The 27681-nt window shown below is 42.2% G+C and overlaps 1 protein-coding gene across 3 annotated transcripts in view; it reads right to left on the reverse strand.

Annotated features, from left to right (window-relative positions):
• Positions 1–3989: 3989 nt before the first annotated feature.
• The window catches only part of specc1 (sperm antigen with calponin homology and coiled-coil domains 1), an 84917-nt gene continuing 61225 nt past the window's right edge, over positions 3990–27681 (reverse strand). For all 3 annotated transcript variants that reach the window (XM_015961181.3, XM_070555753.1, XM_015961182.3), the window contains 3 exons: positions 9924–10040; positions 8377–8436; positions 3990–4148 (listed from right to left, as the gene is read on the reverse strand). In XM_015961181.3, the coding sequence (XP_015816667.3) occupies positions 4059–4148; positions 8377–8436; positions 9924–10040 (267 nt within the window). In that variant the 3' untranslated portion in view covers positions 3990–4058. The remainder of the gene's footprint in view (positions 4149–8376; positions 8437–9923; positions 10041–27681) is intronic.

Consider the following 27681-nt stretch of genomic DNA (forward strand, 5'->3'; position numbering starts at 1 on the left):
CTGACACACACACACATGCACACACACACCCGTTAAAAGTCCAGGGGAAAAAAGGGTGGAATCCCAGAGAGCGTCACCGCGCGTAATTACGCACCACTTAAATGGCAATCGACCTCGGCTCCATGTGGTTCCACTCACGGAAAATGCTGTGTAATGTTTGCGGAACACTCAAAGTAATCGTTTCTGGTTTCAACCAGGTTGCTTACACTACATGTATGTAAAACTATATGTGAACGCTGTTTATAAAGGGAAGAGAATAAAATAAACTATTATGTTTAAACTTGGAGTGGTCACGAAAAATCAACAAACCAGTCACCGATTGCTCATTTTTAATTACCTATTAAAACGTATCAATGAAGGGAAAAACTGCCTATAATAATAAAGGGTTATAATAATACATAAAAATAACAGGGGTTTTTTTTACATTTAAGGTGGGATGTTAAAAAAAGGAGTCAAATGAAACGCGAATGATCTAAATATAAATGTGGCTCCATATCATTTATAAATATAATTTATTTTAATCTGAATCCTTCTGCCAGTTTAAGCGGATTGCATATTTAGACCGGAGCCTTACTCTCAGAGCAGATTTACTCTACAACAGGAAAAGTGTGGAAATCCGTTGTAAACTTTTTTGAATGTTTACCACGAAAGATCAAATCTGCTGTTTCAACTGAGTAGACATGCAGAGAAAAAACTAATGACCTTTTTTTTTTGGGGGGGGGGGTAATTAGAGCTGATGTATATGATTCTATGCTTTAATATTTGTGTTGGGATCAGTTTTTTGTGTGCCCACACCTCTTTGTGTGTGTGTAAAGCTGCAGGTGTATTATGTGTTTATGTGGATTTCTCATTAATGTTCTTTTAATGAGGAGTGGGCGTTAGGGTCAGGCTGCACCACCTCCATCTCAGCCCTGTAAGCATCAGAGAAAAGGGGCTCTTGACCGACAGCAAACGCAGAGCCTATAGGCTGCCAAGGGAGAGGAGACCCCAACCCCCTACCAATGCAGGGCCAGCCATGACCTCAATGCCCAAGGGCCCATTTCAAGCCCCAACGGACGACCACGGTCTGTCCTAAATCCCCAACGACAAGGACCAAAGACAGGAACACAAAGGGCAACCCCAGGAGGACCAGCCAATACGCTGCTTTACAACATGGACCCTTGGACCACACCCATTTACTGGAGTCTAAAATTTCATATTAGAACAACAATAAATATTTCCTTTAAAACCATCCATTATATATATATATATATATATATATATATATATATATATATATACAAACACCCCCCGGACAAAAACATATTAACAATGATTCAAACAATCTTTATTAAACAAAACTCCTCCGGCGAGCCTCAACATCCAGTACCCGTCAATAGAAAACAGCATCAATTCTTACTTTTCAATATGCATCCTCTGTAAATAAATAAATAACATGTTTTATCTCTCAAAATAAGCAAACACACATCTGTATGTAGAAGCTTGTCATCCAAGAACTGTTATGGCAACACGTGTGAAACTGGACGCAGGATGGTCCGAATGAACCCATCCTTGATGCTGAGAACAGTTCAGATCCTATAAAAATGCTCCTATAAAACTATTTGGCAATTATTAAAATCTCAGATTTATTTAGTGGAAAAGAAGGATTTACAGTGGGGCAAAAAAGTATTTAGTCAGCCACCGATTGTGCAAGTTCTCCCTCTTAAAATGATGACAGAGGTCAGTAATTTACATCATAGGTACACTTCAACTGTGAGAGACAGAATGTGAAAAAAAAATCCATGAATTCACATGGCAGGATTTTTAAAGAATTTATCTGTAAATCAGGGTGGAAAATAAATATTTGGTCACTTCAAACAAGGAAAATCTCTGGCTCTCACAGACCTGTAACGTCTTCTTTAAGAAGCTTTTCTGTCCTCCGCTCGTTACCTGTATTAATGGCACCTGTTTGAACACATTATCTGTATAAAAGACACCTGTCCACAGCCTCAAACAGTCAGACTCCAAACTCCACTATGGCCAAGACCAAAGAGCTTTAGAAGGACATATGGAAAAGAATTGTAGACCTGCACCAGACTGGGAAGAGTGAATCTGCAATAGGCAAGCAGCTTGGTGTGAAAAAAAATCAACTGTGGGAGCAATTATCAGAAAATGGAAGACATACAAGACTACTGATAATCTCCCTCGATCTGGGGCTCCATGCAAGATCTTATCCCGTGGGGTCAAAATGATCATGAGAACGGTGAGCAAGAATCCCAGAACCACACGGGGGACCTGGTGAATGACCTGCAGAGAGCTGGGACCACAGTAACAAAGGTCACCATCAGTAACACACTACAACGGCAGGGAATCAAATCCTGCAGTGCCAGACGTGCTGAAGTCAGTGCATGTCCAGGCCCGTCTGAAGTTTGCCAGAGAGCACATGGATGATACAGCAGAGGATTGGGAGAATGTAATGTGGTCAGAAGAAACCAAAGTAGAACTTTTTGGTATAAACTCAACTCGTCGTGTTTGGAGGAAGAAGAATACTGAGTTGCATCCCAAGAACACCATACCTACTGTGAAGCATGAGGGTGGGAACATCATGCTTTGGGGATGTTTTTCTGCTAAGGGGACAGGACGACTGATCCGTGTTAAGGACAGAATGAATGGAGCCATGTATCGTGAGATTCTGAGCCAAAACCTCCTTCCATCAGTGAGAGCTTTGGAGATGAAACGTAGCTGGGTCTTCCAACACGACAATGATCCCAAACACACCGCCCGGGCAACAAAGGAGTGGCTCCGTAAGAAGCATTTGAATGTCCTGGAGTGGCCTAGCCAGTCTCCAGACCTCAACCCCATAGAAAATCTGTGGAGGGAGTTGAAAGTCCGTGCTGCTCGGCGACAGCCCCAAAACATCACTGCTCTCAAAGATCTGCATGGAGGAATGGGCCAAAATACCAGCTACTGTGTGTGCAAACCTGGTAAAGACCTATAGTAATCGTTTGACCTCTGTTATTGCCAAATGAATGATAAATGACCTGCACTTGTATAGCGCCTCTCAGAGTAAGGGCTCCAAAGCACTTTACACTACAGTACATCATTCATCCATTCACACACACATTCATACACTGGTGGAGATGAGAGGCGAGGCTGCTGAGCACAGGCGCCACCGGACCCTCCGACCACCACCAGCAGGCAAGGTGGGTTAAGTGTCTTGCCCAAGGACACAACAGCAGAATTCTCTGTCCGGAGCCGGGATCGAACCTGCAACCTTCCGATTACTGGACAACCCGCTCAACCTGTTGAGCTACTGCTGCCCCCAACAAAGGTTATGTTACAAAGTATTGAATTGAATTTCTGTTTTTGACCAAATACTTATTTTCCACCCTGATTTACAAATAAATTCTTTAAAAATCCTGCCATGTGAATTCATGGATTTTTTTTTCACATTCTGTCTCTCACAGTTGAAGTGTACCTATGATGTAAATTACTGACCTCCGTCATCATTTTAAGTGGGAGAACTTGCAAAATCGGTGGCTGACTAAATACTTTTTTGCCCCACTGTATGACCTAAAGAGGCTTCAGATTAACACGTCAGCTGTTATTTCAAACGTCCTCAGAGTAGAAATGAAACAGTACTCCAAGTTAAGTCGTCATTTCTGGTCTTTCCTTGCTTCCTGAAGAACAACATCACATCCTAATCATGCATAGTTTGGAGAGTCTTGTGCACGTTATTTTTCGGCTGAAATTTTGGCACATTTTAAAGTAACTAAGTTTTAAAAAGTCTTAACAGCACTGAGCCTTGCAGGTGAATGAAGTGAATGAAAATCTTGTGTTTGTAAACATTAAACAGAAATTATTAACCAGCTTCTAATTGTGCCGTTAACTCCTAAACCCTCCGTTTGTAAATAAAAACGGTCGACACTTCCAGCTTGAATTTTTCTGATCTCACTTTTCGACCCTCACTGCATGCTGTAGTACTGTAGGGGCAGCATTCATCCAGTCGCATGGGTGACTTTAATGCAGACGGATGGAGCAGAAGAGCTTCTGATCCATATCTCCAGCTTCCAAACCTTTCAGGTCTCAAAGTACTTGTAGATCTGGGACACGTACTGCATGACGCTCTGCCAGTCCGGCCTGTCGGTCCTCATCAGCTCCTCCATGTCCTGTTTACAACAGAAATCAGTGTAGGGGCTAGACATGAATAAACGTTTGTGACACCGAACCATCGGGGACGTCTGCCTGGGTTGGTTCAGTTAGAAAAGGGAAGATAAAGTAAGAAAATAATAATCCTGAGCTGGTGAAATGATAAATGCTTTTGCAACCTGCAATGATACAATTTCAGGTGACAGAAAAACAGATTTTTTTTAGCAGAAATCAGCACAAATATGATCAACTGACAACCGAGTTATGAAATTTTGGCAAAAATCTAATTATGTTAGTCTGACAACTCTGAGTCACATCCTCACATTCTTCACTCAGTTCATCCCAGCCATTTTAGAATTTAATAATCTGACTTTTAGCCGATCATTCGACTCCATGGTTATGTCCTGTTTATTTCTGATTCTGCACAACTCCGATTATTCCCAGAGATTACACAAACTCACTTAGAATGTGAACAGTCAGTTAAAGATCAACTTTACTCATGTTTTAATTACATGTGCAGCTGTCTCTAGTAGGAATTAATGCCTTGTAAGTCATTCTATGGGGGAAAAAAACTCCGGTGTGACTGTTCCAGGAACTAGAACTGATTCAGATTGAAGTTCAGCTCAAAAAAGCAAGATTTCGAGTCTTATTACCTGATATTTGGACATATCGCCTCTGATTGGAAACACTCTGTTTTATCTCCAAAAATAACACAAGCCTGGAGGAGTTCTGCTGCGTGGTGGTGTTGCTAAAGCTAACGGTAAGCTTCTACTAGCCGAGACGTTCTCTGCTCTCTTCTGGACGCTAAACCAACAACAGCCTTCTCCATCGGGACTCAGGTCAAGATGGGGGAGTCCATGGATGCTAAGTGACAGTGTGACGTAGATCTCTCAGGATTTTCAAATGTCCACCATTTATTTTCTATCAGAGACTAATGCTGGAGATAGGTAACTGGGAGAGGTATCTGGGAGGGGTAGAAATGGTGTGTGTGTGCCGCCAGCGCTCCAACCCCGGTCTGACAATCCAGCAGCAGCACCCCTGGTATTCTGAATTCTGGAACGAAACTGTCATGACTTAAGAAAAAGAAATATATAAAAAAGGAAAATCCTAAAGAGTCAGAAAACTTTTACATCATTTGCATTGCGGTACTGTTGTGTAATAAGGGTCTAATGTTCTGTTTTGGGGGTCGACTGTATTCAGCTGCTGCCAGCTGTGTGGTGAGTCAGACTCAACTGCAGGATTTCTCATGGATTCCCATTCAGCCCCTTCCCTGTAAGTTCCCGTTTCTGTAGAAGCTTCCCTGACGTCCCTGTCATTTCAGGAGCTGATTACTGGGATTTGTCATGTGCAAATCTTTTATTAACCAAACAAATAGAAGTCAAACGTTTAACCCTAAAAAAAGAACCAGCTGGTTTTTGGTCAGAAAACAACTCTGTAGAATCTGAAACTGCAACCACAAATGCGTAACGAGGAACTGATGAGGGAAGAAGAAGTAAACGCATCAATTAGGCCGAAACCACTTTCCTGTTGAGCTCCAGCTGTCAGATGAGCCATTAAACTGATCTGTATATTCCGAAGGTTGCATCAGAGATTATTTTTACCTGATTTTTAGAATTCAGCCTCAGTCATTTGCCTTTAATACCTTCAACCATAAAGAAATTCACACTCTGGTTTAACCACACGTTTCTCAGATCCCACGTTTGTCAGGACAAGCAGAAGTCTGGAAAACTGATGTCCCATGCCGGCAGGACCAGTTCGGTTCCAGTAAGTCCAACGTATTTCAAATGATTTTCTTGGAAGGAATTTTCTTTATATGTTCGTCGCGGACTCGCTCACAGCATCGTGTGTGCTTGTATAGAAATAAAAAATATGTGGGTCAAGGATCTCCGACCTCTATGACCAAAATAAAGTTTGTGACAAGTTAATAATAATAATAATAATAATAATAATAATAATATTAATATTAATATTAATAATAATAACATTAATAATCATAATATTGATACCAAAACAGAAGTTGCAGACATTAAAGTGACAGTTCAGATTTTCTTATTATATTATAATGTAAAAATAATAAAAATGCATTTGCATAAATGCATTTTTACAACAGGAACTATTTTCAGATGCTTTAGGCTGTTTCCCAAAACTGAGGTTCAAAGATAATCTACCAAAAGTAAGTTATCAATTATTCACAACTTTACCACACAAGCCTACTTGAAAAGATGTGAGGCACCACTTTAAGTGAAAACCTGCACATTTCACCTATTTTAGATGAGTTGGAGGTCACAAACATGAACATTTGTTTTCAGAAATATATAAACAAGATTTATGAATTTCCTGTGATAAAAAACAAAAAAAATTAAAAAATACAACATATGAATCAAAATCATGTGTCTCTAAATAATAGTAACAGATCTAAATTGAAGAGAGTAAATTACAATGCAAGAAGCCAACGTCCTTTAATGATGCTGCAGGTTCTAGGAAGGTTTAACCATATTCTGCAGCCAGCCAGTAGGGGGCATTTTGTGTCAAACACACGGACATCAACAACAACCAGATGCAGAAACAGAAGTTATTATTAAAACAAAATGAAAACTTCTGTTGTTTTAATACTTCGTATCCTGCTGCTGCACGTTTAAGTCTTAACAATGTGATTATGAGGGAGTGAGCCTGCGATCATCGGCTCTGGATCCAAGAGAGCTGACGGACAGGGAAAAAAAATCGGTTTTGGTCTAGTTTTTATTTCCACTGATGCTTTAAACCTGCAGGGTTTCTCTTACAGACTGCTGCAGGCGGATGCAACACCTGTGGCTTTTAAAATAATGCTTTATTTTCAGTTCAGAAAGTTTCCCATCTAGTTCACGATCTCCATTTCTATTTCTAGCTTCAAGTCTTCACACTGTGTGTGTTTTATAAACTAGAGACTCAGCAAAACTGAAAACCGACTGGATTTGGCTGCGGCCACCTCGTGAGTCGGGAGGGACTGTTGATGTATTCAGATTAGATTACTCCACATGGTCTGGGACTTATAATGTTGGTGTGTGTCCACTCATATCTGTAGAGCAGCCTACTCACGAAGCTCATCCTTCATGCTCATTTCTGCAGTAAGCAAATTAAACAAACCATCCCGAACATTTAGAGCTGCACGTTCCTGCTCCACGCTGCTGAGGAGCTCAGCTACCATAAATCCTTTTCCTGATGATGTCCCAGACAACAAAACCAGGTTGAAATGGCTGTTAAATCTCATCAAGCTAAAGTATTGAATATAAGGTGATGCCTGACAGTAGGACCAAATTGAAAGGGCTCGACTGATGCGGAGTAAAAGTCGGATTGTTAAATAAATGACAGGAAATCGAGCCGTAATCTCAGGAGACGATCAGCGTTCTTCATTCAGACAGTGATCAGAACAAATATGAACCCATTATTGATTCAAGATTTAATCTAGAGAAAAGATGATAGACCTCGAATAGAAATCAATTCATGAAACCAGAGATCCTTTTAAATCACCACTAGATGACTTCATACATGGTGTTTTTAAACATTTGAACACTTTTGTCATCAGTGCAGCTTCACTGTTCTGGCTTTTTTTTTAAATCTACTATTAATTTCATGATTCTTTCTTCCTGTTTGGTTAAAGGGAACATGTTATGACTTATTTTCTTACGTTTTAATGCTTCTATGGTTGATACAAGACACAGACACATTTACGAAGTTCTTTTCAATAAATCTTGATATCAGCAGTTTTATTCTTCACTGTTTGTGTGCCTTCAGGAATGAGCCATTTCACGTATCCCCCTCTCAGGTTGCTATAAGCTGAGAAGCTCAAAATTTTGGAGAGGCTCGTAGTAGACTGGATGCATTATATTGTCCCTTTTAAAAGACATGTGAAACATAACCAAGCTAAGCTAAAAGTCTAACGTCTACATAATAATGCATGTCACAGTTTGTTCTTAAACAGAAGAGATGGTTTATACTAGAGATGTTTGTCCAAGTCTGCTGTGCTTCTTCACTTGAAGTGAATGAAACTAGTTGTGTTTACTCATTAAATTAAAAAGTTTGTGGCCTAAATTTAGTGGTACATCTGGATGTAGGTCATGCATCTAGGAGAATTTGCAAGACAAGTTTTTCAAGCTAACCATTATATTTACTATTTTTCATTTGCATATTTAAATGATGTGGTTGAGTGAGCGTCATCGATAAGTATATATATAGATGAGGGTGTGTGTGGTCTGCAGAAGCTCAACTCACCAGAGACGGCTTGATGCCTACGCTCTCAGCAGCCTGGAAAGCTAGGGTCAGATTCCGGACCTAAACGAAACAAAACCAAACAAACAAAATGTCGGGTGTTGAGAAGATGTGAGAAGGAGGTTTGTTTGACAATAATAAGCTCAGAAACAGAACAACAAACAAAACAAACTCCCAACGGACGACTTAAATCTCCATAAGTTTTTATTTTTGGTGCATCACATCTCTTTGGACGTCCGGGTTAGGGTTAGAGAAAAAAAGGTTCTTGCTGACTACTTTAAACTCTCCAGATACTCTGTGCAGATTCAGACTGTTTCTACATTTCTGCTTTTTGATTTAGAAATGCTTGATTTGACATTGATTCCCCCCTCAGATGCAAATCCCCCATCCGAAGCATAAGCAGGCCTTAAGGAGTTTCTTAAAAGCAAGAGAAGAGGGGCAGTAATGGGATTACTGGAAGGATAGATTACACCGATAGGAGGTTTGGTGTTTGGGCCTGAGGGAAAGTCACTCAGAAAGAGTTATTAAAGCCAACACACGTCTATTGAATTATTCAGAGGGATGGGCCGCACAGTGTCTCTGTCGTCAGCTTGATGTTACACGCCCACATGACTAATTCATCACGTAGGAAGTGTCAGCCCTGGTCGAAGGGGTTTATTCTTTGTTGCAATGTTGGAGCAAGGTGAAGGCGCTGAGGTCCCCAGAGAGGAGGCTTATTGTTTGTTACGTCACGGCATCAACCACCTGCTCCTGAAGCATTACAGAGCCGTCACCGCTCCTGCTCCGAGCTTCACTTACAGTGTGACTACACAAACATTCATACTCAATCAGCATGCTGGGTAGGAAGGCTGCAGTGATAATATGTGATGCATCTAGCTTCACAACTAAAAATACGAAACCTTCTCTGCACATGAGTAAAACAGAGACTTCCTCTAAATGTATGAAGTTTAAATAAGAAACCTCACACTGATAGTTCACACGTGTGTGCAAGCTAGTGAGTCATGTCGTGTGTGTGTAGGGTGCCGCTGCACAGGAAGAAAATGTCACACTTGTCAACCTGAACGGTGCACAATTTAAGAAGATCTTATAGATCTGCAACCATCTAAAGCAAATTTCTTTATTTCCCTTATGGATTTTTCTTGTTCATTATCCTGATTTTAACAGGATTATGCAAGCAGGAAGCAGAGGGTCTTATGTAACTATTGAGGAGAGGGGCTGGGTACATTAAATGTGTTGAAGGTGTGCTTTCAATGAATGCATTGATTTCCAATCACTTTAGATTGATTAGTTGAGTTTCTGACTACATACTGATGAAATACTGACCCACTTATTGAATGGGTCAGTAAAACAATAAATTCAAAAAGATTTGGCACAGTGTGTAAGTTGTACAAAAACACAGGGTGCTGAGACTTACAAATCAATTAAATGCTTTATGTAAAAACAACAACAATAACATGTGTCCAGAAAGAAGACAAATGTCATATTTAACACTATGTTGCTTTATCTTTTTTCAGACGTGAGAATCAGAGAGAATGTGAGTTTTTTTATACCTTTTCTTGACTGAAGAGTTCCTGGTAAGGGATATGGGCCGGCAGATACGTGTGCAGAAGGGCACAGAAGGCCAAGCCGTCACTCCAGCTGCTGCTGAAGTTGGTCACATCTATGTTCTGTTAAAAGACAAGAAGATTTATTTACTATTATTTATTCTTTTAAAATTAAGACGGGGGAAAAAGGCGGAATAAAGTCAGAACCAATCCTAAAGGTGTACTAGAAAGAGGTTTTAAATCACTGGAACCTTGTCTTTGAGCCTCTATTGAGGATTTGAAACTTTGTGGCGACTCACAATCACCCAGGAGTCCCGACAAATGCCCAAACACAACCACATGATAAAGCACTAAAACGGAAAGAATGGCTAACCCCGCCCACTCGGCCGGGACATGAATATTAATTGAGCTGCATGCTGATTGGCCAGTGTACCCTGATGGCTCTATGATGCTACCTGAGGCTAGTGACTCTGTGTTCTGTATGTCTGTGTAAGAGGGGGCATGGACGAGGAAGTGATAGTGTCCAGGAATGGGGTGGGGTTGGGGTATGTGTGTGAGAGTGAGGAAGAGGAAGAGGAACGCAAGCTGTGGATCCACCTGACATTCTTTCATTCTTGGGATATTCCAAGTACATTCTGGAACGTAAGAGGTGCTCCAACACTTTGTTTTTTCCTTTTGCCCGACGTGAATGTATGCAGTAGCTCATCCTAGCGTTACCAGTAGCTTGGGCTAGCATTGTACGATGGTTCAACACATTCTCACACCCAAAGCGTCAAAATATGACGTGTGTGACCAAGCCTCAATATATGACGAATCGGGATGCTCCAGCGCGTCAGAAGAGGACGCATTGAGGACGCACTGTCCCAGAGCGTCGGTGTCCGACGCCCGCGGTGGGACGGACATTAGACCAACGTGTGAACTACTTTACCTTCCCCTCACCCCCATTCTAACCTTAACTCAGCTGAGTTACTGAGTTAAGGTTAGGATTGGGGTGAGGGGAAAGTTAAATCGCGGAATAATGTCCGTGTGACCGCGGGCGTCAAATACGGACGCCAGCGGTGCCACGTGTCCCTGATCGTCCTCTCCTGATGCGCTGGGGCATCTCGATTCGTCGTATATTGAGGCTTGGTCACACGCATCATATTTTGATGCTTTGGGTGTGAGAATGTGTTGGATGGTTAGCATTACTGCAACCAATATTTATCCATTACCGGCACTGGAATCGGTTGGGAGGTGTGGCTCAGCTTAAACCAGCTTTTCTTAGAACAAATAGTTTCTCCTTGGCCATTACAAAATTACTAACTTGCATAGGAAAGCAGTTTGGAGACAGCACAGAGTGTTTGGTATGGCGTTAGTGGATTTTATTTTTTTCACCTTCCAACCAGGAGCGATTCAGAAGCAAAACGGGAGCGAAAGCGTTCCACGCTGCTGATCCCGCAAAGTCACAAAAATCTTTCAGAAGTCCACACAATAACAAGCTAGGAGGAAGATGGCTGCATGTATCCAAATACATTTTCTGTTCTGTTCACATCAGCTACGGGAGTTTCACAGGAAATGACGTACGTTTATCTTCATGTGACTTTTTATTTTGAAAGTTTCCGGATGTTTTACATCGTCGTCGTGTTCGACTTCCAAACTGCAGAGTTTGATGTGTTTTGAAGGTGTGGCACAGACAAAAAATACTTGAAATGTAATGTTAGCGTTCCTTCGCTTCTAGGACACGTCCAAAACGTTAAACCTTGCTGCCAGTGGTAAGTAATTTGTCCACTGTAACAGTAGCTAACTGCCACAAAGAAAGTTTTGCGGCTGTTTTGCAACATTTTGACGTTCGATGGAAAGAAGGGGTTAGACAGCACAAGCTGCCTAGATTCAAGAACAATGAAAATGTGGTTTTTAACTCTAGGACCACTTTAAGTCAGAAAATGTTACAAACAGTATTTAAAATGAGCTTAAAGCATCTAAGACTTGGGTGAAGGAGAAAACTGCCTCTTGTCATAAAAAACATCAAGTCATAAAACCACCCCAAAAAAAAAAAGCATGAAAATGAAGATTTAATGCTATTATGTCTGCTCTGGGTCTTTTGGAGTCCATTTAAAGCTGCTCATGTTTCCATCAACGAGGGGTAAAATGATCTTCTTCCTTGATTCCTTCAGCCTTAGATGAACTCTCTGATTTCCCCCTCTGGGCGAAGAACGTGCACAACAGCGCGTTCAGTTTCTGGTGTTTTTGTTTGTGAGATTCATAGAGAATTGTCACCTCGCACACTGCGTCTGCGGGGTATTTTGGGGTCTGAACAGACTTGGAGTTTGGAGGAAAGGCTTCCTGCAGGCCATTGTTTGGAGTCTGCCCCCCCGAATAGATAAGGTTATTTACGGGGTCTTCCTGCTTCATCCCTCTCATGAGCTTTGAGAATCAGCCTCACAGCTTGGAGAATCTCCTCCTTACATTCCAGAGACCAGTTTACAGCCAGTCAGAACATTTCTGCTTTTTGTGTTCAACATCTGCTGTAGATCTCTGTTCTGTTTCCATATGAAACTAAAGGTCATGTTTCCATAACTCAACAAGTAAAATATATAAAAAAAAGGTACGTGTTGAGTTTTATCTAAAGTATTTTGGCTCAAACACCATATTAAATATCTCAAGGTCCGTCCGTGTGTGTGTGTGTGTGTACACAGAATTAGCTCCAGTGAGACGCTAAAGACGTGACATGCTGCCTTGTATTTGTTTACCGTTGCTTGAAGCCAGTGGTCTTCAGTCTTAGCCTTGAGGGCAAGAGCATTGCTGATTTTCATTCTGCAAATCTAATCAGTGACTGATCCATATATGTGACGCCAGGTGAATGCAATTAAGCGCCTGATAGGGAAGAAAAACAGCACAACTTTGAGTCCTGAGGACAAAAATTTTAAATCACCCAGCCGGAACAATAATGAATGTCCTCTGAGCTCTTAAGAATTGTTGACAAAAGTGCTATTTGTGGTTGTGTTCATTAGTCTGGGTGCTTGTTACCCCAACGTGAAATCAGTTTCAAGAGAGAAGTCTGGCTTAGCGTTGTTCAGGCAATGATTGCAAATATTTATTTCCAAATCTATTACACATATATTTTTACATAGGCTGAATGGAAGAGAATGTCCATTTTCTCATCTTCACCCTCACTAAGTTCAAGAATCACGCTGTGAAGGAAGAAGCAACAGGCTGCAGCCGCAGAAACTTTTGCTTTCATTTTAAAAAATGGTTGCAATTTTATTTTCTATAAAAACATATACTATAAATATAGACAATAAAATATGAATACCTAAAATTATAAAACAAATTTTTAACACCAATAGAATAGAATTTTATCAAACGTTGATAAACAAGTGGCTCTTTGGACCCTTCAAATGGCTCCTAATAACTTATAAAAAAAAAAAACAGGTGAAACTCAAAAAATTTGAATATGGTGCCAAACATTTTTTTTCAGTAATTCATCTTAGACTGAGAAACCATCTAAAGGTTTAGGAACTCTTTGCAGGTGTTTTGGATTCATTAAGTGATTAGAGTGTAACACTGAGTCTAGAACATTTAGCCTTTTCACAATAGTCTAGTTGTCTGAGATTTTGAAGTTGGGTTTTTCCTAAACTTTAAACCATAACTGACACAATTATAACAAATAATGGCTTGAAATATCTGACTTTGCATGAAATGAGTATTTTACATATTAGTTTCACCTTTGAAGCTTTTTATGCTTCTGCATGGAATTTCCATAACAGAATGATACTAAAAGTACCAGTAATATTTTTAGGGCGACGGTGGCACAGGAGTTAAGTGCTCGCCCCGTAATCAGAAAGTTGCAGGTTCGAGTACCGCTCAGTCTGTCGCTGTCGTTGTGTCCTTGGGCAAGACACTTAACCCACATTGCCTGCTGGTGGTGGTCGGAGGGACCGGTGGCGCCAGTGCTCGGCAGCCTCGCCTCTGTCAGTGCGCCCCAGGGCAGCTGTGGCTACATCGTAGCTCATCCCCACCAGTGTGTGAATGTGTGTGTGAATGGGTGAATGACTGATTGTGTTGTAAAGCGCCTTGTGGGGTTCCAGGACTCTAGAAGGTGCTATATCAAATACAGGCCATTTACCATTTATCTGTTTTTAGATCAATTTCTGCAAAAATCATTAAATAGAAAAAAAATTGTACTTTTAAAAAAATATATAGCTTTTTTCCTTCATTTTAATTACATGAATAAAATTGAATTTCATTTCAAAAATGACAAAAGATAATCTGACAGAGGATATTTAGAGGAGGATAAAATAATTTCAGACTTTAATCACAGAAAAAAAATTCTGAATTCTGAGAGTCAGTGGCCCTTATCTTCTAAAAGGAAAGTCTTTTTTCCAAAACTTTAAACAGATTTTATTAAGGTGGACTGAGAGGAAAAATGGCTCTTTGAATTGTAAAAGTTGCAGAAAACTGATCATTAAATTACTCAAATTTACATACCGGTAGTTCTTCCCACCAGTGCTCACCTAATTATTCAGTAATTTATCCAATAAATTAGACAGTACTTTATGTTTAAAAGAGACTGTTGAGTATAACAGAAGCCTGGGGAGGGTTTGTTGTGCGCTCTCTGCACTCTGAAGGGATTAGAGAGAAAACTGGAAGTCCTACAGCAATGAGGGACACAGCGGGTGAAAGAAAACAACATTTGATGAATAATTTGACACAAAAAACTGGAGTTCGAAAAGCTTGTTTACAAAAGATTGGAAAATTCTAGAAATCTAAGCTCTTCCAATGTTCGCATACTTCAAATAATCTAGACAGAAACCGTGTTTCTGTTGGAGTTCACTATTATATTAAAACGTTTCATCTGTAAAGAACTATTCTAAGTTTCCTTCCAGATGTTTTGGGCTCACTCCAAACAGAATGAAGGAAAACGCGATGACAAGTATGCTGTTTTCACACCAGCGTGCTGCTAACATGAAGTAGTTCTTTAAAATGAGCCAAGTTTGACCCCTGAGTGTTGCTGTTTTGAGTCTTCTCTCAGTCTGTCATCATGTGAAGGATGGACCTGCGCGGTCATGTCTCACATTCCTCTAACAATGCCCTCCCTCTCACAGCTGGCTCAGCAGCAGTGTGTGTGAGGACTGATACACACATCACGCTCGGGGATCAGCAGGGGGTCAGTCGCACTCCGAGGCCAAAACAGACACAAATACAGGTGCTGGCCAGTAAATTAGAATATCATCAAAAGGTTGAAAATATTTCAGTAATTCCATTCAAAACGTGAAACTTGTACATTATATTCATGCAATGCACACAGACCAATGTATTTCCAATGTTCATTACATTTAAATTTGATATTCATAAGTGACAACTAATGAAAACTCCAAATTTGGTATCTCAAAAAATTAGAATATTCTGAAAAGGCTGAATATAGAAGACACCTGCTGCCACTCTAATCAGCTGATTTACTCAAAACACCTGCAAAGGCCTTTAAAAGGTCCCTCAGTCTTGTTTTGAAGGCACCACAATCATGGGGAAGACTTCTGACTTAACAGCTGTCCAAAAGACAATCATTGACACCTTGCACAAGGAGGGCAAGACACAAAAGGTGATTGCTAAAGAAGCTGGCTGTTCGCAGAGCTCTGTGTCCAAGCACATTAACAGACAGGCGAAGGGACGGAAAAAATGTGGTAGAAAAAAGTGTACAAGCTCTAGGGATAACCGCACCCTGCAGAGAATTGTGACGACAAACCCATTCAAAAATGTGGGGGAGATCCACAAAGAGTGGACTGCAGCTGGAGTCAGCGCTTCAAGAACCACCACGAGGAGACTCATGAAAGACATGGGATTCAGGTGTCGCATTCCGTGTGTCAAGCCACTCTTGAACAAGAAACAGCGCAAGAAGCGTCTCGCCTGGGCCAAGGACAAAAAGGACTGGACTGATGCTGAGTGGTCCAAAGTTATGTTTTCTGATGAAAGCAAGTTCTGCATTTCCTTTGGAAATCAAGGACCCAGAGTCTGGAGGAAGAGCGGAGAAGCACAGAATCCACGTTGCATGAGGTCCAGTGTAAAGTTTCCACCGTCAGTGATGGTGTGGGGTGCCATGTCATCTGCCGGTGTTGGCCCACTCTGTTTCCTGAGGTCCAGGGTCAATGCAGCCGTCTACCAGGAAGTTTTAGAGCACTTCATGCTTCCTGCTGCTGACCAACTTTATGGGGATGCAGACTTCACCTTTCAACAGGACTTGGCACCTGCACACAGTGCCAAAACCACCAGCACCTGGTTCAAGGACCATGGTATCCCTGTCCTTGATTGGCCAGCAAACTCGCCTGACCTTAACCCCATAGAAAATCTATGGGGTATTGTGAAGCGGAGGATGCAATACGCTAGACCCAACAATGCAGAGGAGCTGAAGACGACTATCAGAGCAACCTGGGCTCTCATAACACCTGAGCAGTGCCACAGACTGATCGAGTCCATGCCACGCCGCATTACTGCAGTTATTGAGGCAAAAGGAGCCCCGACTAAGTATTGAGTGCTATACATGCACATTCTTTTCATGTTCATTCTTTTCAGTTGGCCAACATTAGAGAAACAAACATTTTTTCATTGGCCTTTAGAATATTCTAATTTTCTGAGATACCAGATTTGATGTTTTCATTGGTTGTCACCTATAAATATCAAAATTAAACGTAATAAACATCGGAAATACATTGGTCTGTGTGCATTGCATGAATATAATGTACAAGTTTCACGTTTTGAATGGAATTACTGAAATATTTTCAACCTTTTGATGATATTCTAATTTACTGGCCAGCACCTGTAAGCTGACGATGGAGGACAGTAGAGGACAGTTTGTGAGAGTTTGGGGAGAGCCAATGGGAATCCAGGGCCAGTAGGTATGCCTGAGTCCAGGAAAGGGGGGTTTAAGGCATGGGGACAGACATGAATGCTAAAACAGCAGAGGGCAACAACGGCTCTATGGGAGCCGGCTCAGAAAAGCAAACACAGCATCAAGCAACAGGAAGCGTCTCGCCCAGCACAAAAGGCAGAGCAGGTGCTTTTTAGGGGCTCGGAAACAGAAAGCATGAGAGGAAAATGAGGATTTGTACATAAACTGCACTGAACATTGGGAAACGGACAAGAGAAGACAACCTACAATGAGAAAAAGCTGGAAATCCATAAAGAGTTGAATCCTAATGTTTAATTCAAAATTAGGACATGAAAATTTAGCATCTTTGATCATATAAATACATAAAACTCATTCAAACTGAATTAAGTTGATTTATTTAATAAAAAAATAGGTTATTGATGATTTCACGCAGCTACAAGTCTACAATTTCTAATTCACAAGTCTGTCGGAGACGTGTTCCTGAGCCTCCACAAGATCGTGTCTATTTTTAATCCTGTGTCATCTGATGACTCACAGATCACAGTTCAGTCTGGTCTTTAGTCCGTTTTCTACAGAGACTTCTATGAATTCTAATATCTTTATTAATATATCATCTTTCAGCGCAGCTGTCCTCAAGCTGTTTAGCATCACACACCAGAAAGACTACATGGAACAGTGGGGCAGTGGAGGTGATCATGCATTCGAAAGTGCAATAAAGCACAAAACGTAAAATAGGTTAATAACATGTGTATTTATTATTCAGCTTGTTACAATTATTTTCACGCTGTAACATAAGTAATCATAGCATCTTTGTTCGAAATAAAACAACCTGAATGTTTTTTTCTTTGTGTGGGTCTGTCTTATGAACTGATCCTGCTTAGGGACCGTGCTGTAGAGAAATCAGTCATTTCAATTTTATACTGAAACATGACATCCTTGAATTATTAAGTGACGTTATAGCAAAAGTTGTTTACATAGATGTATTGCTTACTAACCCAATGACATGTGAGATGTTTAACCAGGTGTTTATTTATTTGTTACAGGTGTTATATTAAAAAAAGCTACTTACTGCATTAAACCAACAAGCCAAATTGCTCCCAAAAGTCAGATTTTAAAATAAACTATAACATTTGTACAGAACATCTGCAGTTTGCATTAAAACAAATCTGCCATGCAAGAAAAAAAAATGAAATGAAAGCACCAACAGTAGGAGGCAAAAGTCTAGTTTAAAACTGCACCACCTGCAGAAATGGAGTAAGCTGCAAACCATTTATCTGCTAAAGAGAGCAGCTGGTTTTAGCTGTTCAGTAACTGCTGTCATGTTTAATGATGCTCATGTCACTGTAACACTGAGCACTGAGTCACAGGACAAGATGGAAACGAGAACAACTCACAGAAGCAGAGGTGAGCATTTATATCCATGAAAAAGGTAAAAACAGAAAAGAAGAAAGTGTGTCAAAAACAAGGATCAGGACAAAGATCACAAACAGTTTTTCATGTCAATTTAAAAGGAAGGAAAAACAACACAGGAGAGGATGAAACAAAAACATCAATAGAAGTTTTAGAGAGAAGAAAGAAATGAAAAATACCCGATGAACCCCAAGATGAAATCACAGCTTTGAGCATCGATGAGCTGAAAGCCCAAACCTGACTAATGAGATAAAAACAGGTCAGAGCAGGTGTGACTCGTGAAAACGAGCTCATTCACTTCTCAGAGCCTTCGTGGATGTTTAGAGGAGGCGGCGAGGGGGACCAAACCAGAACAAAATGCAAATAAAGGAAGCCCATGTTCTTATGAACGTCGCCAAACTTCAGGAAGTTCTGCAGACGGCTCTTCCATGTGACATCTGGATGTTCCCTGACCTTTCTAAACTCTGTATCTTCTCTTCTAATTAAAATTTAAAAAAATTCTAACAAGAAGTTCTTCAAAAATGTCACAACGGTCCTTAAAGGAGTCTCTGGAACACTTCCTGCTATTGTTATTTGAAGTACTGTATATTTAGCTGCTCCACTCAATTGAGTCAAGTGTGTCTAATGACCACCGATCTCATCAGAAACACTTCGTGTGTCATTATGAACATTACACACACACACACACACACACACACACACACACACACACACACACACACACACACACACACACACACACACACACACACACACACACACACACACACCTGGTACTGTTGGACCAGGGACCACCAACCCCAGAGCTCACATCCTGCAGTATTATTTAGTCTGGCAACGCTCCATTGATGACTCTCGGTTGTGGGGTGAGTTCTACCGTTGTCTTTCAAATGATCTTCGCATTCCACTGGACAATGAATGTGACATACTCTTGTTTCACTCTGTTGCATCATCCCACCCACCAGGCATATAGAGCTCCGGGAGTTGACATCACTTCTCCCGGCATGCAACAGTTCAAATCGAAACGGCGCCATATTGGCAGGCAGAAGCCCGCAGCTGGGCTATTTGTTATTGTCAGAAAACTCAATCAGAAAACTCAATCAAACGGGAAATATGGTAGATTCCTGTTGTGCCCCAGGATGCAGAACATAAGGAATGAGCCATCTACAGGATTCCCCAAGATCCAGAGCGCCGCAAACGTTGGATCATTGTAATAAAACGCGCTAGTGACCGGGCTAAAATGAAACTGGGATCCCGAGAGTAAAGGTTCTCACTTATGCAGCGACCGCTTCATATCAGGTACTTAAACCAACGTTTCCTCAACTGTGTATGGTATTTATTTTAAATGCTTTTATTACGATTCTTAGTGGGCTTCCTAAACTTATTTTGGCGTGGCTTTTTCTGTCTTATTACTCATAGCAACAAGTAAACGTCACGTAAAATGTTGCCTCGTGATTTCTGCGTGCTGCCGTTTCCGTGTTTTATGATCACAGTATTCAACCGGCTAAGCAGTATTTAATTTTTAAGCAATGGTTGATCAATTGTCAGATCACACATAAAAAGCACTTTGGATTGCTATTATCTGGCACACAGATTGGGGCAGCAGTAGCTCAACAGGTTGAGCAGGTTGTCCAGTAATCGGAATGTTGCAGGTTCGATCGCGGCTCTGGACAGAGAATTCTGCAGTTGTGTCCTTGGGCAAGACACTTAACCCCCCCTGCCTGCTGGTTGGTGGTGGTCAGAGGGACCGGTGGCGCCTGTGCTTGGCAGCCTCGCCTCTGTTAGTGCGCCCCAGGGCAGCTGTGGCTACATCGTAGCTCATCACCATCAGTGTGTGAAATAGTGTGTGAATGGATGAATGATACACTGTAGTGTAAAGCGCTTTGGAGTCCTTATTCTGAGAGGCGCTATACAAGTGCAGGTCATTTATCATTTATCATTTATCTGTCTCACCGAGACAGATCTCAGACACATCCTGAGACGCTCCTGCCTGACATATTTATTTTATTCACGGAAAAATATCAGACTAGTGATTTCTCTTGGAGTTCAGTTTATACATTCAAACAGCACAGCACTCCATTTAAACTACTTATGTGTAAATATGTTATTTGTCCATCCATCCATCCATTTTCATCCGCTTATCCGGAGTCGGGTTGCGGGGGCAGTAGCGTCGAGAGGCCCAGACTTCCCTCTCCCCAGCCACTTGGGCCAGCTCCTCCGGGGAAATCCCAAGGTGTTCCCCGGCCAGGTCCGGTAAGAAGTCTGCTCCGACAGCTTCTGGCGTTTTTAAAAAGTATCCCAGGGGCACGGTAAGTGTCGGAGATGTTTAGTCTATTTAATTTCTGACTATATAAAACGATTTCTTCGGTTTTAAAGTGTGAAGTAAACTCCGACAAAGTAAAATCCAAGCTGATCCCGTTCATGTTCATGTTTACGATCCGTGTTTGTTTACCTTTTTTTCCTGCCAATATGGCGTCTACTAACTGAGAGTCAAGTGGGGTCCGGAGCTCTATAGAGTGCCCTGATTGGCCCACAAAGCGGATAAAGCTCTGTGATTTGTTCACCAAGCAGATAGAGCACTATGATTGGCCCACCATTATGGACCAATCACAGCTCTTTATGTGTTTGAAACACCTCTAGAGAGCTGTGATTGGCCAGCCAGAGTCCTGGTAGGAGCTGCGGAGGTTCCAATGGAGCGTGCCTAGACCAAACTTTGCAAAGCAAGAATTTGGTCTAGTCCACTAGGCTAGGTTCCCACTCCAACACACTAGAATCAAATGATTTAATCACCCTGTTGAGTTCTGCAGAAACTTGTTTATTCATTCAAATATCAGGTGTTCTGGAGCAAAAAAAAAAACCGCTTTAAATCTTCCCTCGAGGATTGGAGCTGGTTTAGATCAATGGGATCATTGAATGATTAATACATTAATAATAATAAACTATCATTAAAAAGACACATTTTAAAAATGTTTAGCATGCTTTAAAATGTAAAGATTGTTTTTTAAACTTCCACTATTTACTTTAATATACTGGTGGATCATTTATTTAGTAATTATGTTATGTTATGTAACAAGAAAACAGTTCTCCTAACTCCAGTTCAACTTCTTGAATTTTTCAAAATTATTGTTAAACTTAAACCTTTTAGTTGGAGACAAAAAAAAAACCCTCTTCTATTAAAATATCTAACCCAACGGTACTCAATACCGGACCAGACCGGACCTTTAAATACAGGAGGACTGCCATACTGTGAGCCACACTTACACCAACAGTGAAACACACACTTAAGACTGTGAAATTATGGATCAGCAGAAGCCCCAATGTGTGTTATTACCATATTAGAACATTGGGATGTCTACTTTCTGAACCCTCCTTGATGCCTGACCTCCTTTCCACACTCTCCTGGGGGGTTGGGGGGTGGGGGGTCCTGTTCCTGTCGTTCCGTGTGTGTGTGTTTCCCAAATAAGCTCTGCTCTTCCAGGCCCAGCTGAGCTGAATGTTCAGAGCCTTTGCTCATTGTTCCCATCTTAAGCAAACAGCACATTTATTTTTGTTTGGCTTTTATGGTTAATTGAGAATTTAAAAAAAGTTTAGAGTGTCCAGAGCTGTCCTAAATAAAGACATCAAAGAGGGTTGATAGAGAAAGGCTGTTATGGAAACATTTATGTTTATTAATTCTTGATCATGGACTCAATAAACTGAATGTAAATGCATTGCTCTATGCCTCTCTGCATGATCACTTATTCAGACACACACACACACACACACACACACACACACACACACACACACACACACACACACTCTTGACTTCCCACACACAGACGCAATCTCTCCACTCCCATCTCTCTATAGATTAAGTCTGTGAATAGATGTTCGGTGCATTTTGCCTCGTGCATCTTGCCACAGTTATAACTGTTTGACTTGTCTGCTCATTGTCTCCTTCTCTCTCCGATTACAGGAAATGGGTTATTGATAAATATATTGATAAAATCCATGACAAAGGGCCAAACGCTCCAGTAGGAAGTAGCTATCTGAATGTGGGCAAAAAGCACTAAAACTATGAGTGGACACTTTCTTGTTTTCAATGTGAGAGAGTGTGTGTGACTGAGTGAAAAGTACTGAAACTGAAAACATCAAGCATAGCAACATATTTTTGAAATTAGTTTTGTTTAAACAAAATGTATTCACTAATTTTTACAAGACACTTTGCAGTGGTCTCTAGTAGGGGCTGCATGACTTAATTTTTTTCTAAGTCGACAGTCAAGTAATGAAAATCGAGTCGACTTTGACTAGTCGTTGGTGAAGCGGGGGGGGGGGGGGGGGGGGGGGGGTTGCTGGAGTTTTTGACAATTAAAATTGCGCCTACATTTTCAAAGTTAAACACATGTCTTAACAACGGTGGTTTCTGCATCTGTACTGCTCCGCTTCAGCCCTCCCCCTGCGCAGTGGCCGCAAACTCACTGATGCGCCTGCAGCCTCTCAGAGTTCCTGCTGCTCTAAACATTAAAATAATTATTTCATTTTCTGTTCCTCACTTCTGATTACCTTCAATGGTGTCTGTTTGTTGCAACCACCAGGTACAAAAACTAACTTGTTTTTATTTGACTATTTTTCTGTCCTCTCTGTTTATTATCTTCCTGCATCTCCTCTCAATCCTAAAGAAAACTGCTACCTGGGTTCATATATATTCACCTTATGAGTTACCTTTGAACTGCAGTTCTAAAAGATCCACCGACCGCAAAAACAGCGGAGTGCCAATGCTCGCCGGCCGCATCAGTGAGGTGCGTCACCGAAGGACAAAACAGGTGATGCGCTCCGCTCCACAGCAGCGAAAAGCATCAGGCACAAATAAAAGACAGAAAACATAAAAGGAAATGAGCCGACATGAACGATCGCGTGTTAAATTAGTTTTTGAGGTGGCGACATCTAATTTGATAATGTTACTGTGGCCGTGCTCAGGACGCAGATGTCTGGAGCGCGTCAACGATCAGAGTTTTGCATGCGCAAGCTGGTTAAGGTTAGGATGGGGTGAGGGGAATGTTAAATTGCAAGCGGGTAAACGTCACAATTTGGTTAAATGTCCGTTTTACGGCGGGTGTCAGTACCGATGCTCTGGCACAACGCGTCGCCTCCCGACGCGCAGGGGATCATCACCTGCTGTCTTTTCCGAGGACTGCATCTTAACAGTCATTATCACGTGACAGCGACTAGTCGATGACAAGCATAAAAAGTCACTACAGAGCAGTGAAGTCGACTAGTCGAATAGTTCATACAATCCCTAGTCTCTAGTATAAATCACTCCTATGAGGGCACTCCTATTTCAGACAGTAGAAGATGGCTGGAGGAGAGGGGAGTGGAAAACGGCAGGATTTGGAGTCTTACTCATAAATATTCATGATATTTGTGCATCTTGCCTGATTAGATAACAGCATCGCAACTCTGTTTGCTCTACACTGTTGATGTTTTGTCTTCATAAATAACACAAGCCTGTAGGAGTTGGAATAGACTTTATTGATCCCGCTGTGGGGAAATTCACTTGTTACAGCAGCACCAAAACTTAAGGGCATACTTTGTAGAAAAATAACAGCAAAGGTACATATATTCTTTTCTGAATGTTCGTTGTGTATTGATTCATTGTCATCTTCTTTTTTCTTATTTAACACAGTGTAGTAATGTGCGGGCAGCAGAGGACGATGTCGTCATAAACGGAAGTGACGCTAGTAAGCTAGTATTGTGACCTTCGACCACTAAAAACCACAAATAAAATAAAAAAATAAAAAATAAAAAATAATAAAAATGTATCCACCAACTCCATGTCTGCTCCCTGGATCTTTACTGGTGTGAGGGGGAGTGTTTCTCTGGAAGTCAGTCACCATTTCCTTTGTCTTACTGATGTTCAACTGAAAGTGGTTACGCTCTCACAGGTTCACAAAGTCCATCAGACACACAACCGACAATGGCTGAGTCATCAGAGAGCTTCTGGAGGTGACAGCTGCTGGTGTTGTAGGTGAAGTCCGAGGTATAGAAGGTGAATAGAAAGGGTGAGAGCACCATACCCTGTGGAGCTCCTGTACTGCACACAACCACCTGAGACATACATACTCATGGGCTGCATGGTGGCACAGTGGTTAGCATTGTTGCCTCGCAGCACGAAGGTTGCAGGTTCGAAACTCAGCTGCAGCCTTTCTGCGTAGAGTTGCGTGTTCTCCCCATGCATGCCTGGGTTTCCTCCGGGTACTCTGGTTTCCCCCACAGATCACAACATGCCCTATAGATTATAAATTGTAAGTCGCTTTGGATAAAAGTGTCTGCCAAATAAATAAACATAAACATACAGTTGGGCAGCCTTACGTGCTGTGGCCTGCAGTCAGATGTTTGTCCACTTCTGCACCCCTCTTCTTCTGCTGCAGAAGACATGGCTGGATGGTGTTGAAGGCACTTGAGAAATCGAAGAACACGATTCTCACAGTGCATTTTTGCATCTTGAAGTGAGTGTTTTGCCATGTAGTGGAGTTGCTAATGCTAACGATTAGCTTCTACTAGCCGAGACGTTCTCTTCTTTTTTCTGGACGCTAAAACAACAGCTGTCCTCGTTGTGAGCCAAGATGGGTGATACCATGAATGCTAATCTAACAAAATGACGTGCAATTGTCAATGGCTTTTCTAATCCAAGCATTTCTCCATCTATGGGGTAGAAACCTACTTTCACATTCAAAAATAAAAAGTAAAAGACAGTTCCTCAGGGAACCAGTTAACCAGTTCTAATTTACTTTGACTCTTCATATATATTTTTGCTTATTTTCTAATACCTAATTTTTCCAGAGAATAAACACATATTTAAAGGTATGGAACTTGTCTTGATTAGTAGTGTAAACGTGCGAGCTGTAATGGCTCGGCTCGTAGTCTCAGGACCAAAAGAAGAGAAAGAAGAGGCGAAATGTCTTTGGAGTACGGGAACACGTCTCCGTTTATTTATTACCGAACCGGTTAGCTCAACTGCCTGCGCGCGAATGATTCACGGGAGAGAGAGACTGGTGACTCCACCCTTCAGTCCAGGAGTTCAAAGTTCGCCGCACATGCGCACAACACATCACCCGCTTACAGTCGTCCCCCCTTCACAAAAGAAATGACCCCATTTCTGAACAACATCGTGAACAAACAGTGTAGAGAAAAAAAAAATAAATAAAAGTATCAAATACAACATGGTGCTACCCGTACAAAACAAAAGAAAATACAAACTCCAAACCATTACCCCATCACAAAATCAGCAAAACGTGCTGGTGGTTTGGCACACCGCCCAGCACGAGAAACCTGTACTGGAGTACCCATAGGAAAAGAGGACCCCTCCAAACTAAGGCCGGAACTAACACCAAACTCAGGTGGGGGAATCGAGGTCCCTGAATCATAACCATCTGGTGACAGGACAAGGCCTGGAGGCCCGAGAGATGGTAAACACACAGATGGAGCCCGGGACGGGCCAGTCAGTGGAAAGGTCACAGGAAGGCAGTAGCGCCGTAGTCGGTCATAGTGTACAGTTTGGATGGGAGCCTCATCTCCAAATGGGCTACTGATCACATAGGTAACCCCAACCACGTTGTCCCTGTCCAGTCTCCGCTGCACACTGTAAGGACCTTTCCAATGGGGAGCCAGTTTACGACGGCTCTCCGTCGGATCATTTAACCACACCAGGTCCCCGGGCTCATATGGCTAATGTCGTTGTCCTCTGTCGTAGAATGCTCTCTGTTTGTCACTGGCAGTTACGCTGTTGTCCCTACACTGCCGAAAAGCAGTCTGTAGGCGTCTCTGCAGGGAAAGAACAAACTCATTTGAAGAATCCTGCCCGGGACCACATTGCAGGCTCGGGCCCAGCACCATGTCCACTGGAGTGTGAGCCTCTCGCCCATGGGTGAGAAAATAAGGAGTAAACCCAGTACTGGAGTGCACGCTAGTGTTGTAAGCAAATGCTACATGTGCCAGGAAAGAGTCCCACTCACCCTCACATGCCAGTAGAATCTTAGCAAGCTGATCAATAAGGGTTCTATTCAGTCTTTCCACCATGCCATCTGATTTGGGGTTGTAGGGTGTGGTATGTGTTTTTTTTACCCCCAACCTTTCACACAATAGTTTAACAACCTCAGATTCAAACTGTCGGCCCATGTCCGTATGAAGAGTTTCCATCACCCCATGCTCGAGAATATGCCTATTAAAGAGGCATTCAGCCACGGTGGAGGCTCTCTGGTCAGTTATGGCATAAAGATTAACGAACTTCGTGAAGTAGTCTTCAACGACCAAAACATAACGGTTGCCCTTTGAAGTGATGGGCAACTCCAGTATGTCGGCCGCAACACGTTGGAAAGGACGCTGTGCTAAAGAGGACTTCATAGGGGCTTGCTGATGGGGAACTGGGGACTTGCGTCTCTGGCAAGCATAACACTGGTCACACCACGCACGGATGTCCGCATACATACTGGGCCAGTAGCACACGCTGCGTGCCCGAGCCAAGGTTCGCTCAACCGCGAGGTGGGCAGACAATGGACCACCATGCAGATGGCGCAAAACCTCGGGAACCAGGGCGCCTGGTACGACAATCTGCCGAGTCTGCTCCACATCTGACAATGCAACCACCCTGCACAAAATCCCGTCGACCAGAGCCATCCGTGGAAACTCATGCCACAAAATCCTAATTCCCCGGCCAGCACCTTTTATTCTCCCTCATGGTGGTCTTTGGCCTACTTTAAGCCAGTTTAGGACACAGGCAATATCTGGGTCCCTCACCTGGAGCTGCTTAACGTCAGAGCCATCATGAGACAGGGATTGAATCATGACCTGATCAGCCTGAACATCAGGCTCAATAGGTCTGGGCATGTCAGAGGCCGACACATTCTGGGGGGACTCCTCTGGGGCTCCAACAGAGCACACCATGCTGGCAGAAAAATCAGCGGTTTGTGTCCCCGAACTTGCCGCTGCTACAGGCAAGACAGGACACTGAGATAAAGCATCAGCATTGGTATGATGCACTCCGTTCTTATGAACAATCACCCAGTCGTATGGGTCCAACTCAAGAGCCCAGCGACTACGGCGACCTGTATGGTCATTGTCAACAGGGAGCCGCCTTAGACCAAGTAAGGGTCTGTGGTCAGTAACGATGGTAAAAGGCCGTAGGCCTAGGTAATGTCTAAAGTTTCGGACCGACCACACTATTGCCCACAGCTCCCTATCATACGTGGACCACTTGCGCTCCGCTGCAGTGAGAGCATGGCTGGCGTATGCAACAACTCTCTCCAGACCATCACAGGTCTGCGCGAGCACAGCTCCAACTGCAGTCTGGGACGCGTCTGTATATAAAACAAAAGGTTGTGCAAAGTCAGGGTGACACATTACAGGTTCAGAACACAGCGTGTTCCGTAGGAACTCGAAAGCCTCATAGCATTCTGCTGTCCACAGAAAAGGGGCATTTTTCCCAGTGAGGCGGACAAGAGGTGAGGCTCTTTG

This window comes from Nothobranchius furzeri, chromosome 10 (genome assembly GCF_043380555.1).
Source record: "Nothobranchius furzeri strain GRZ-AD chromosome 10, NfurGRZ-RIMD1, whole genome shotgun sequence".
Lineage (NCBI taxonomy): Eukaryota > Metazoa > Chordata > Actinopteri > Cyprinodontiformes > Nothobranchiidae > Nothobranchius > Nothobranchius furzeri.